Source organism: Saccoglossus kowalevskii, chromosome 11 (assembly GCF_978046115.1).
Source record: "Saccoglossus kowalevskii chromosome 11, keSacKowa6.1, whole genome shotgun sequence".
NCBI classification, from domain to species: domain Eukaryota; kingdom Metazoa; phylum Hemichordata; class Enteropneusta; family Harrimaniidae; genus Saccoglossus; species Saccoglossus kowalevskii.
The window spans coordinates 29,246,148-29,260,681 of record NC_140651.1 but is presented as its reverse complement, the minus strand read 5'-3'; the positions used below and the strand labels follow the sequence as shown (position 1 = coordinate 29,260,681).

General features: G+C 37.3%; 1 protein-coding gene across 1 annotated transcript in view; it reads right to left on the bottom strand.

The window, feature by feature from the left end:
* The window catches only part of LOC100370434 (interleukin-1 receptor-associated kinase 1-binding protein 1-like), a 36,124-nt gene extending 25,911 nt beyond the window's left edge, over positions 1-10,213 (bottom strand). Inside the window, exons 1-2 of the mRNA XM_002739972.4 lie at positions 9,901-10,213; positions 5,784-5,980 (exon numbers count right to left, since the gene is read on the bottom strand). Coding sequence (XP_002740018.2) covers positions 5,784-5,980; positions 9,901-10,182 — 479 coding nt within the window. The 5' untranslated portion in view covers positions 10,183-10,213. The remainder of the gene's footprint in view (positions 1-5,783; positions 5,981-9,900) is intronic.
* Between the last annotated feature and the right edge of the window lie 4,321 nt (positions 10,214-14,534).

Below are 14,534 nucleotides of genomic sequence, written 5' to 3'. Positions count from 1 at the left end.
ACTCAGTGGAACTGTAAGGTTCACCTCAAGAATTATAACTCAGTGGAACTGTAGGGTTCACCTCAAGAATTATAAACTCAGTGGAACTGTAGGGTTCACCTCAAGAATTATAACTCAGTGGAACTGTAGGGTTCACCTCAAGAATTATAAACTCAGTGGAACTGTAGGGTTCACCTCAAGAATTATAAACTCAGTAGAACTGTAGGGTTCACCTCAAGAATTATAAACTCAGTAGAACTGTAGGGTTCACCTCAAGAATTATAAACTCAGTGGAACTGTAGGGTTCACCTCAAGAATTATAACTCAGTGGAACTGTAAGGTTCACCTCAAGAATTATAACTCAGTGGAACTGTAGGGTTCACCTCAAGAATTATAAACTCAGTGGAACTGTAGGGTACACCTCAAGAATTATAAACTCGGTAGAACTGTAGGGTTCACCTCAAGAATTATAAACTCAGTGGAACTGTAGGGTTCACCTCAAGAATTATAAACTCAGTGGAACTGTAGGGTTCACCTCAAGAATTATAAACTCAGTGGAACTGTAGGGTTCACCTCAAGAATTATAACTCAGTGGAACTGTAAGGTTCACCTCAAGAATTATAACTCAGTGGAACTGTAGGGTTCACCTCAAGAATTATAAACTCAGTGGAACTGTAGGGTACACCTCAAGAATTATAAACTCAGTGGAACTGTAGGGTTCACCTCAAGAATTATAAACTCAGTAGAACTGTAGGGTTCACCTCAAGAATTATAAACTCAGTAGAACTGTAGGGTTCACCTCAAGAATTATAAACTCAGTAGAACTGTAGGGTTCACCTCAAGAATTATAAACTCAGTGGAACTGTAGGGTTCACCTCAAGAATTATAACTCAGTGGAACTGTAAGGTTCACCTCAAGAATTATAACTCAGTGGAACTGTAGGGTTCACCTCAAGAATTATAAACTCAGTGGAACTGTAGGGTACACCTCAAGAATTATAAACTCGGTAGAACTGTAGGGTTCACCTCAAGAATTATAAACTCAGTGGAACTGTAGGGTTCACCTCAAGAATTATAAACTCAGTGGAACTGTAGGGTTCACCTCAAGAATTATAAACTCAGTAGAACTGTAGGGTTCACCTCAAGAATTATAAACTCAGTGGAACTGTAGGGTTCACCTCAAGAATTATAAACTCAGTGGAACTGTAGGGTTCACCTCAAGAATTATAAACTCAGTGGAACTGTAGGGTTCACCTCAAGAATTATAAACTCAGTGGAACTGTAGGGTTCACCTCAAGAATTATAAACTCAGTGGAACTGTAGGGTACACCTCAAGAATTATAAACTCAGTGGAACTGTAGGGTTCACCTCAAGAATTATAAACTCAGTGGAACTGTAGGGTTCACCTCAAAAATTATAAACTCAGTAGAACTGTAGGGTTCACCTCAAGAATTATAAACTCAGTAGAACTGTAGGGTTCACCTCAAGAATTATAAACTCAGTGGAACTGTAGGGTTCACCTCAAGAATTATAAACTCAGTAGAACTGTAGGGTTCACCTCAAGAATTATAAACTCAGTGGAACTGTAGGGTTCACCTCAAGAATTATAAACTCAGTGGAACTGTAGGGTTCACCTCAAGAATTATAAACTCAGTGGAACTGTAGGGTTCACCTCAAGAATTATAAACTCAGTAGAACTGTAGGGTTCACCTCAAGAATTATAAACTCAGTGGAACTGTAGGGTTCACCTCAAGAATTATAAACTCAGTAGAACTGTAGGGTTCACCTCATAAATTATAAACTCAGTGGAACTGTAGGGTTCACCTGAAGAATTATAACTCAGTGGAACTGTAGGGCAGGGTTCTCCACGAGGGGTTTTTACAGGGCGCCGCGCCCTGTTATCTGAAATTGGCGCCCTGTTTAAATTGTCAGCGCCCTGTTATATTTCCTGTGCGCCCTGCATGGTCCCAGACAAAGAATTGTTTACAAAACAGGCCAACACTCATTGTCTTTCGAAGATGATTCATCGTGCTCAGGGTAACTGGTTCATTGTTTTAAGGTGCAACTGTGAAAATTCCGGTTTGTTATCGTAGCAGGTCACCGTGAGGTGATAACACCTCCATGCACCACCAAACAAAAAGTTACAAGTTTTTTCAACACGATTAAAAATGAACATGTGGCCCAGAAAAGTGCATTACCGTACCCATATTTTTACTACCAGGGTGACGTCAAATATATAAAATCGTTATTGGTAAAACCATTCGTTAAACATAAGGTCTATGGTTAAAACCAAGTTCACGCCGTGACTAGGTAGCGGCACATCGTCACCGCCGAGTGGAACAAAGGCAGCAACCGGGCAGCTATGCACTTGCATGATCGGTAAACGACCAGCGCAGCCGACGTACCATTACAGACATTGCTGATCACCAAGAAGTCCACACGAATGCTTGCTTGAACATGTAAATGTTTACATTTAAATGTCACTATTTAAAGTTGAATTTTCTTTAAATCACGATTTAAAAACCCTGATAAAACGGCCATGCTTCATAAGTGGAGGAAATAAATTTACTTGTGTTCTTTTGGAACAAATATTCTGATTGGTTGTTTTTCGCGTCAATGCGTGGCTTTGGCCAATCAAAAGCATCGTTACATAGATTCAGGGTGCACACAGTAAAATGAACTGTTTCCGGGTCATAGCTGTTTTCAACGAAGCAGACATCAACAAACTTTCGATTTGAATGAAAATTATTCTTTTAAGTATGTATTTTGTTTTTTTTATACCTAATTCTATTATTTTTGATAGTAACTGTTAACTGCAGATCGAAAATCTTCTATTGTGTACATTTTATTTCGTTTGATCACCTTGGTTTTTGGTGCCATTCATGCAAGTTTTTTAATGAACCAATTACGAACGTTTGTGCGACATATATTTTATTTTGCTTCGTCCAAATAAATATAAATCATAAATATAATTTTTTGCTAAAAATTAAATAAAGCATGTATGTATCTATTTGGGAAAATAAATTAACAAACTTGTTACGTCTTTTTCTGGACACGATCATTACTTGTAAACAACTGATGTCGCCGCTTGAGGAATCGTGCAGCTAAAATCAGCTGATTGTACGTGCTGACGTTTACTTAATAATAGCTCTTCGAAATTCCTATTCATTTTGTAATAATAAATATATATTATGCATATGTAATAATATGTAGATTAATAGATTTTTTGGTTTCCATTTTTCAACATCCTTGCCAATGATGCACGTTACAAATGTGCCACGCCCACTTCACATTGGCGCGCCCTGTTTAATTTTCAAACCGTGGAGAACCCTGTGTAGGGTTCACCTCAAGAATTATAACTCAGTAGAACTGTAGGGTTCACCTCAAGAATTATAAACTCAGTGGAACTGTAGGGTTCACCTCAAGAATTATAAACTCAGTGGAACTGTAGGGTTCACCTCAAGAATTATAAACTCAGTAGAACTGTAGGGTTCACCTCAAGAATTATAAACTCAGTGGAACTGTAGGGTTCACCTCAAGAATTATAAACTCAGTGGAACTGTAGGGTACACCTCAAGAATTATAAACTCAGTGGAACTGTAGGGTTCACCTCAAGAATTATAAACTCAGTGGAACTGTAGGGTTCACCTCAAGAATTATAAACTCAGTGGAACTGTAGGGTACACGTCAAGAATTATAAACTCAGTGGAACTGTAGGGTTCACCTCAAGAATTATAACTCAGTGGAACTGTAGGATTCACCTCAAGAATTATAAACTCAGTGGAACTGTAGGGTACACCTCAAGAATTATAAACTCAGTGGAACTGTAGGGTTCACCTCAAGAATTATAAACTCAGTGGAACTGTAGGGTTCACCTCAAGAATTATAAACTCAGTGGAACTGTAGGGTTCACCTCAAGAATTATAACTCAGTGGAACTGTAAGGTTCACCTCAAGAATTATAACTCAGTAGAACTGTAGGGTTCACCTCAAGAATTATAACTCAGTGGAACTGTAGGGTTCACCTCAAGAATTATAACTCAGTGGAACTGTAAGGTTCACCTCAAGAATTATAACTCAGTGGAACTGTAGGGTTCACCTCAAGAATTATAAACTCAGTGGAACTGTAGGGTTCACCTCAAGAATTATAACTCAGTGGAACTGTAGGGTTCACCTCAAGAATTATAAACTCAGTGGAACTGTAGGGTTCACCTCAAGAATTATAAACTCAGTGGAACTGTAAGGTTCACCTCAAGAATTATAAACTCAGTGAAACTGTAGGGTTCACCTCAAGAATTATAAACTCAGTGGAACTGTAAGGTTCACCTCAAGAATTATAAACTCAGTGGCACTGTAGGGTACACCTCAAGAATTATAAACTCAGTGGAACTGTAGGGTTCACCTCAAGAATTATAAACTCAGTGGAACTGTAGGGTTCACTTCAAGAATTATAAACTCAGTGGAACTGTAGGGTACACCTCAAGAATTGTAAACTCAGTGGAACTGTAGGGTTCACCTCAAGAATTATAAACTCGGTGGAACTGTAGGGTTCACCTCAAGAATTATAAACTCAGTGGAACTGTAGGGTTCACCTCAAGAATTATAAACTCAGTGGAACTGTAGGGTTCACCTCAAGAATAGATTTTGAGTATGAAAGAACAAAATAAACGCAATCAAAGGCGCCGACCACGCACGTTGGAAATAAATAGAACGCGTTGCGACGAGAAATCGTCAATGTATTAAATATAAGTACGTTGGGAAATAGCATAATTATATTGCGTCTGTGAAAGAGGCTAGTGAGACTGTGTCACAACGCATTCTATTTATTGCCAACGCGCGTGGTCGGCGCCTCTGATTGCGTTTATTTTGTATTTTTATTTTCAAAATGTATCACTAGCTGCGTGTTTTTTTGTTACGTCTCGCAACTGAACGTTCAAGCTGACTTTGTTTTGGCTGTAAGTGATCACAAGAAATTACCATCATGATCAATTGCTCTCAAGATGCCATGCACTTTCAGACATCAACAATTTTACCGAATTTAAAGCAAATCTGTAAAACACTGATCGGCCAAGTTAGAATGTAATCGTCACAGGCGTGCCTGAAAAACAGTTGAATACCTGTACAAATTTCGCAAATTTATTCATTTTCATAAAAATTGCTGCCATTTCACAAAATTTCATTGATATCCAAAAAAAATTAAAAACAACATTTAACCCATTATATCTTGCTTTTGTACCAAATTTAAACCCAATCTTCAAAATCATCTCTATAAAATGGGCAGAACACTGCCAGTCAGCTATTTTGAATTGAATCATGAAGTGCATCAGTAACCCACCATGACTGATGTCAATGTCAAGTTTAAATGGAATCGATCAAGGCATGTCCAAGAAACGGTTGACATGTCCAAATGTTGATTTTTGGCATTTTGGGACAAAAATGGCTGCCAGTCAGTCAAAGGTCAACCAAATCAAAAATAAATCAATGTGCACATGTCTCCCATTGTGACTTGTCTTTGTACCAACTTTGACAAAAATATGTCCAGGTATTTCTGAGAAATGACAACAGACGCACAGACAGAACAAGAAACATAAATCCCTGTTTGGACTACATTCGACGGGACTAATAATTAATGGCTCAACAATACTTGGCAATGTAATAGTACTGTACATGTACATAAAATAAATGATTTTTTAATCAGAGCAGATTGATTTTTCCTCTTACAAATCGTTCTGTGAATCTGTATTGGTATCTTTTTCTTTCCCTCCTCCTATTAGAAATAATGGTTGTATACCCATGGTATTCTTACCTCAGCATTTCTAGTCTTTGATGACTATGGTATAGTTGTGGTTGTGACACTTTCACGCTGTTATCCAATTTCTCAACAAGAAAATTACTGACAGATTGGCATTTATTGAAATCCACAAACTGTATCGTGACTTCCGCGTTCATGTCATACAGACCATCAATACGCTGAATGTTCTTGTAAATGTCAATATCACCCTCCTAAGAACAGATACATACAGTGTATGGTATTAGTACAGTATTCCTGCTACAAGACAAGTGTGAATGATAGATTTTTAGTCATTCATACCTGCATGTATGCATGCATTGATTTATAATACAGTACGCTAGAAAATACAAATATAAACCGAGAGTTGCAGCAAAGTCATTTTTGACATTGTGACCAAATTCACTCAATATTGGGAGACATTGTCAGGGAACCAGCCCAATGAGAGTGCTGGTGACTCAAGAATATTAAAATGAGCAAATAATTCATATATTCATATTAATTAATTAATATATTGATATTCATATATTAATATTCATTAAGTCAAGATATTATTTGTTTATTTTTCAGGTATGAAAGAAGACATTTCACAATAAGATATAGTGCTTCAAAGTAACAAATATTAAAATCATTGTTTTGACTCTTAAAATCTCATCTATTTGTGAGCAAACAAATTTGCTAGTCAGTCTGCAATGTTGCTCACAAACAAGCGACAAAATATTAAAATCATTGTTTTGACTCTTAAAATCTCATCTATTCGTTAGCAAGCAAATTTGCTAGTCAGTTAGCAATGTCGCTCACAAACAAGTGACAAAATATTAAAATCATTGTTTTGAATTCTAAAATCTCATCTATTCCTTAGCAAGCAAATTTGCTAGTTAGTAACCAATGTTGCTCACAAAAAATTGCCCGGGCTTGCTTTCAAAATTGGAACACCACTACAAGAGTTCTTCTCATCAAATACAAGGTGGAAGATACTATTATTTCAAGGTATTAAATACTATAGATTTTTGAAAATTGTTTCTAACAAACAGTATGCCATGTTTGTGTTTTGTTATACATTAAAAAAAACAGTTGTTCCACACGTATAAAACATGTTCCCTGTCTTTTTTTGTTATTACGAATTTATCCTGAAAGTTCTACAAACCATTCCCCCATAAACATCAAGATGGGTGAACATCTTTCAAAAAGACAGAGACACACTAACTAACACTTTTTTTGAGATATTGGTTCATATAGCAAGTTCATTGTTATATAACTACTATTATTATACATCTGTCACCGTGACGCCATAAGTTACAGCGAGCCGTAATTTTGCGTTATTTTACGGGGTATTTCGATCCTATCATATAAGGAAATGCGAATTCCAAATATGGAATGATTATGCACGTAAGCGTCCACTAATAATAAAAACAAACATGGCTGCAATGGGGGTTTGACCAGACTCCACACAAAGAAGTTCGCTGATTCTGTTCTAAAATTTTTGGATTTCGGCATTCCCAATGATGTATCCTTGTAAGGAAAAGATGTACATGTATAATAAGGTTATTACGAGAATACCTCAAAATATGCACTCAGACAGTATGCCACTGCACGTCAGTCGATACTCCAGCTGTACTGTCTTCGTGCATACTTTGAGATATTTTCGTAATAACCTCATATTATCAATACACTAGTTTATTATGTTTGTACACAACCTCATCAGCACCACAGTACTGGTCGTAACATTACTAACAAGCAAATTTGCTTGCTAAGGTGATACGTTGGTGTTTGAACACTATGTGCAGTGAATTTGTAAAAATATTTGGAATGCCAACTATGTGGTTACTTCTTTAAAGTGTCTGTGAAATGGCTGCTATTTTCACGCCTAAAATTATCCATTGATACATAAATATTATTAATTTTTATGTTTCTAAGCATAAATAATTTTTTTAAGTGAAAAAATGTGTTTTTAACTCAGTCTACGGAAACTTTATTTTTGGGTATTTTAAAACGAGGCTCCTCATTAGCTTCTCATTTACATACAGAAATTCCCCTTGTCACGTCAGAAGGGGAAGTCGCTGGGCAGCTTGCATTGCCGATACGTGTAAAGAAGGCAAATTTCTTGTGCTGTTTTCTCGTCTTTGACTAAATTGCCACTTATGTACTTGTTCGTCGAGGAAGAATGGACCATAATGAACACATAGTATCAAGTTTGTTGCATGGGGTTGAGTCAGATGCGAAATATGTCCGGTCTGGTGTCGCTAGTCACCGTGGTCGTCACCGTCACCGGAGCACATTGGTACACTGTCGCTGGACTCCGGGCATTGGACAAAATCGAATTTGACGGCTGAATCGTCTTGTTATTTAGCAGGTTGCTAGACACTATTGATTTATAAAATAGAGAAATAATTTTAAAAAAACGACAAAACACAGTTACTGAATAAATGACTGCCGCGTTGTAATGGGTGAACGCGTCAGGTCATGAGGGGGACAAGTGCGTGAATGGCGGTGTTTAATTGGATAACAAAAATTATTGAGAGCGACTCACATACAGACAAATTCAGAGTGGATTTAGCGTGATTTTCATGATTATGATATCATATTAAAAAAATACATTGACAGCTCAAGCTCGGATTCTTATTCCGTAAATTATTACGTCGATCAAGCTGCAAGTAAAGGCAACAAAGGTGTGAATTCGACATTCAACACCAATAACCGAACAATTCAGACACTTTTAGCCTGCGAAAATGAAAACAGCCTGAGGGCTGCGTAATTTCCTGTTTGTCTGACGCTTCGTTTTTGTGTCATTATCAAAATTACTGCTACCTTTTTACATAACACGGGTGGTCTCTATAAAGCGATAATCAGGATCGCAAAAAAATCAAATCATTTGAAACACATACTCGACGTCTCTCTTCCTTCTGAAATCCGTCTTAGTGATCATGGGCTGGTCCGGAATCTATTTTTTCGAAAATGTTTTGTATTGTCAGCGTTTCTCGTTAAAACCTAGTTGTTTTGTCATGGACAAGGACAGTTTTTAGAAAAAAAAAAGAATCTGAGGTGAAGTGGACACTGCATAAGACGCTGACGCTGTTAGGAGGAAGTCCACCCCAACCTTTTCTCGTTATTTTCACAGCTTTCGTCCACCGATTTCGCACCTTCGGATCGATTGGAAACGTGGAAATACTTACACTATGACTATACGCATTACTGCAACCGCCCACAACACAACGTTTAACCATCATAAAAGTTTGTTGTGAAAACAACTTCAAAAAATTCGCTCTCTCAAAAATAAAATAAAATAGACAAAAGAAACGCTGATTAAAAAATGTATATCGTTTAAAAGTACAGTTGTACGTTGAATGACACAGTGATATAAAAGTACGGCCCAGGGGTATGGCTTCCTCTCATATTTTTGCATTTGGTGGCGCACTTTCGGCGAGAGTCGGAAATCCGGAAACAGTCGACCGTTTCAGGATAGGTGGGCATGGCTACAGCACGGGAAATATCTCAAATTTACTTGGATACGAGTAATCATTTTCAGCAAAAAAATCAATAATTGCCCATTTCAGTGGGGCACAGATCTAAAATGGGAAGCGTGTGGGTGGGCATTGCACAGGCACTTTAACTATGCAAACTAAGTGGCAAATTGTTTAACTAGGTCTTCACACTGTGACTGGAAATATGTGCGAATATAAATTATGTTGTTTAGGAAGACCCTTTTTGTTAAATAATGAGTAAAACTAAATTCAGTAGCAGTTCCAACTTTTTTAGAACACTTACATATGTCTCCCTATGGGCAAAGGTGGAGCATGCCACTCAAATTCAAAGCCAATCTCTGAATTTATATTATTATGACACAACAATTTATTGAAAAATACTTAATTGAACATGTTTAACAGATTCCGCCAAAAAAGTTACCAGTATCGAAAATGTATAATAAAGAGAGAAGGTGTGCATAATGACATCGTTTGTATATGTACCACGAGTGTCGACATGTTGCCAGTTACCATGGTAATACGCGCCTGTTGTCGGACAATATTATCATGTCCAACGTACACTGATAGTGACGATGATATCCATAAAATGGTACATAAACTCATCAACATTATCACTATAAACGGCTTTCTTGGGATTAGTGTTAGTTACTCACTTTTACACCGTGTGTCTGCAACGATTGTAGAATGTAGTCTAGTCTTCGAGTCACCGAATTCTTTGCGTCTAAAACGTTCTCTTTGGTGCTTGTCACCGTTATAGTGACACGAGCTCTGTCGGGTGCTAAAAACGCCTCCCCAGTAGCTGAAACTTGGATCTCCCGTTCTACAGGTAGTTTATGGACTTGTTCACTTCTGTCTGTCATCTTGTTCTGCTTCTGTTTTGGTGGAACTGTAGAAAAAGACGCGAATACCTGAGCAGGTCGATAGGAGGACGCCATTTTGGTTTTCAATGTGCCGCGTTTTGTTGTGGCTCCCTAACTTACTAACGAAATGTACATAAGGTCCCTTCAAGATGGTGATGGTGTATGACGGGGGGGGGGGGTCATTGGGCAACCCTTTCAGTTGCTGTACCAATCTCAAATAAAACTCACGGACACTGGCACTTTTCACTGATGATGTGAACAAATAAATAGTAAACTCAATATATTTTCATGCCGGGGTACTTATATTGTAAAGTTTATCGTCAAATGGGGACCATGCTTTTACTATTAAAGACAATGGCTACACATTTTTCAGTTTCAAACTCGAACGAGGTCAATAGTATTCAGCAAACTGAAAATAATCTTTAAAAAGACAATTATTCAGTATACTAAAATCACCGTTTTTATTAGCGCTCCTAGCCTGGGGTTACAGATATTTTTTTAAACATATCGCACCGTGGCTATTTCGGTTGGGTTAAGGGTCTGGAGTACTAAGGGTATACATATATTGTATTGGTACACAGTCCTCCAACTGCGAGTTCCCTTAATCCGGACTAAAGATAAGAGAACTCAGAAAACTTGAAGTGCAACTTTAAGCCTTTTGAGCTTGCGATGCTATTTCGATATATTGGTATGCGCGTGGATATATACTTAATTCGGTATCGCTGACATAATTCAATTTTCACAGCTGTGTCAATGCTGGATTATCATTAGTAATTGACCAGTGGGGAATCTCACAATCTATTACTTATTTGCTGGTAGTTTTTTTGTAATGCCACATAGTCGAAGTCTGGAAAGGGTTGTTTTCAGTATCCAGCCTCGAAGCAGGTCTACATTCAACACTTGATAGTGCAGTTGAAAATAATCCTTGAAAATTATCAAGCAAAAAAATGCTATTGTCATGGGGACTCAACAAAAAGTTTCAACAATCTAGTCTTTCAAAAATCTAGTCTGTAAAGTGGATAATTTAAGTTGATTGAAATCACTGTGAAAGGGGCATCCACTTAAATTGTCATTTTGACTGTTTAGGGTACTGGAGGTACACTTCCTACTGCCAGTCAAACACATCGCATTAAATACATTATTTGGGATTTCCGATGTTAAACTAGTCTAGTTCCTTATAGTGAGGTATGCGTCACTGACTAACTACATGTACAGACAATTACGTCACCCCAAGAACCGAATAACTTACTTTCATCCTACAATGACGCACGTGTTTGAAGATCACACCTCCTACTGCCAGGCAAACTCGTTACATTGAATACATTATTTGGGTTTTTCAATATGAAACGAAACTTATTCTAGTTCCTTATAGTGAGGTGTTCGTCACTCTGACTACATGCACAGACAATTACGTCATCCAAAGAACCGACTGACTTACTTACACCTTAGTATGACGCACGTGTTTGAAAATCACGATACACTCCAACTATAACGGTACGTACTAGATAATACTGTAACTGGTAGTGACAGAATGTCGACTGTGATTTATACATGGAATAATATGAATAATACCACTATAATAAAACACGATGAAATTCAAACTTTATACGTTTTTTTTGTACAAGAAAGCAGTGTTAATGTTGATATAATGGAAATTCAATAATTCGGACCAAGAAACAAGTAATCTAACAGTATATCTAACACAGTATAATTTCTGTGATTGAACGTTATGGTATACATGCGTTGTAGGCTAGGCACATACTTGTTATAACATTTTAAAGAGAACTTACGATATTTGGTGTAAAATGCACTGAATATTTACATCAGAATTTATTTGTCGAATGTTTTTATTGAGTTTCTTTTTTGTAACGTTGACAGTTTTATTAGTTCGCCCGCCATTATATTTAAAAGTAATAATAATTGTTAGTTTAATTATAGACTGAAACCAAGAAACGTTTATTTCGGGTCACGCCTCCAAATGGAGTCGGCAATAAGTCGGTAACAATAAACTATGCGATTCGGACGATAATAGACTTGTTTGTTTATTGTGTATGTTTAGTTACATTTATAATTTTTTTTCAAATGAAATAAAAGAATGTTTGGGTAAAATACAGTTTTCAAATTTACACAGTATAATAACATCTTCAGAAAAATGACCAATAAATATCAAAAAAGAGCGTCTCACTGTGGAAGGGGATATATATTGATATATACATATATAAGTTATGTGAAACCCACTCTGTGACCACGTACAGAGCTGAACATAATTTAATACATACTATGTTGCAAACATTGTTAGAACTGAAACCCCCCCCCCCACCGGTGCCTCGCTTTGCCGGTTCTCTTAAATTTGTTACACTGAGTGACACTGAGAAGTGTCAGGGTCAAAAGTTATAACGAATACGTGTACCAAGGCACATTGACGTGACAAAAAAGTGTACACAATGGCTGGAGTACCTATAAAATACACACAACAATGCATGACTGGATGTGTTACGTAGATACTCCGTTGATATGCGAGTGTTAAGGTAATCTTGGTAATTCCACCACCCTACAATATGGCATAATATCTCTGCTATAGTAACTAAAATGCAACCATCATTTTCCAAAAAAATAGACTGTGACCCTCAACAAGTCAGTATTCTTATATTGCCATGAAATGCAGTTTATTGCAAAATCAATAAATTCTCGCTCGACGACCAACACCATTGGAGCATCGTCATCGAGACATTCATGCCATGGGTTCAAATCCCACCGAAGGAATATTAATATTCTACCAGCGCAATTCAACCATTTTCGTAATTTGTTTACCCCTGACGACGAGATCTTGTAATATTGAATTTTTATTTATATTGTATTTGTCGGTATATTGTATGAATATTTAGTAAAGTACACACAAAATGTATAATGGCACTTAAAATATGAAAAATAAATAATATCAAGGCAAATATGTAAAGTTGAATGTGGGAAGAGAAATTGATATACATTTTTTAATTATTTTGAGGCAGCTTGTACAATTCTTTTTAGACTGTCTTCTCTAATAACAATGGTCCAGTTATGAATTTATTAACTTAATCTAATCTAATCTAATCACAATTCCCTAACTTGCGTACTTCTTATTAGATTGTCTTTTCCTGATCTCTTGTATGTAGTGTAAATCGGCACTACACTTTCGTTATTCACACACGCATATACCAAAATGCAATGCGACAATGACGTCATTGGAAAATATCCTTTCTTATTTTTTTTAAATCAATATACCATTAAACGCAGCTCAAATACAATTAGAAAGGGACGTTGTGATTGAACTTGACAAGGAGGATTGTATTTGCGTCAGTGATGTGACGCATTTGGAAATACCCGCCAAATATCATGAATCACTAAAAAGTACCAGAATTTTAAAATGTAGGTCGGCGTTGAATTGACGTCAATGCATTGTTTTGTTTTGAAGTCGCCAAGATACCTGATATTGTGGTCGCATGTTACGATGAAAGAAAGTGATCAGATAAAAGAAGAATATTGAATTACACAAAGAAGGCAGTTGAAGTGCGGCAGGACAAAATAATAATACAATACTATCGGGAGAAAAACGAATATGCAAATAAATAAAAATGACAAGCCGTTAGACCAGTTGTAGCAAAGATAGTGACGTCACTGATCTAGTGATGACGTCAGCAGTATTCAGGGCTGTGAGTGTCACTTTGAGGACAGTTGGTCACGCGAACCGCATCGTGATACATTGTCTATTAAGTTTCTCGTCCTGACCCAGGCATTTTGTCTAATTTACAAAGAACTGTGGGATCATCTCATGACATGCTGACGACTACAAGAGTATATTTGCAGTGTTTCTAAAAGTACACTTCAGCGAGTTCGACATCTAAGCAAAGAACCAGTCGCCGAGCGAGCTGCAGTTATACTCGGCGCCCAACTATAGCATAGGATACTCGCTAGGACCTGAACTGGACTTAACTGGAAATAAGTATTGCGGCGTATCAGCATTTTTGTAAGACTGACTCAAAAGAAGGTAGTAGTTTCGATAACGGTCAAGGTCGATAATTCCAAGGCAAGCTCACTTTGTACAGTTTCAATATCGTGCCGTCTGCTACGATGGATTTGCCCCGTTCTACGGCGACTGGTGAGAAAAACCCCGGTCGTTTGCGTGTGCGGAGAAACGCTGTGGCGGACATATCATCAACGTACAGTCCTAATGAAAAAAATAGACTGCAACAAATTTACGGAGAAGCGAAAGAGAACAATGCGCCACACACGATTGAAAATTTATCGAGCATACCACAAGTCTATGACGAAGAACGACAAGTAGAGTTATTGGACATAACGTGTAGTCCTCGTTACCGACGCAGAAGACCGGCGCTACCAGATATATTCCTGGGCAGAAACACAAACTCTCGTAAAACAGTATTCACTCA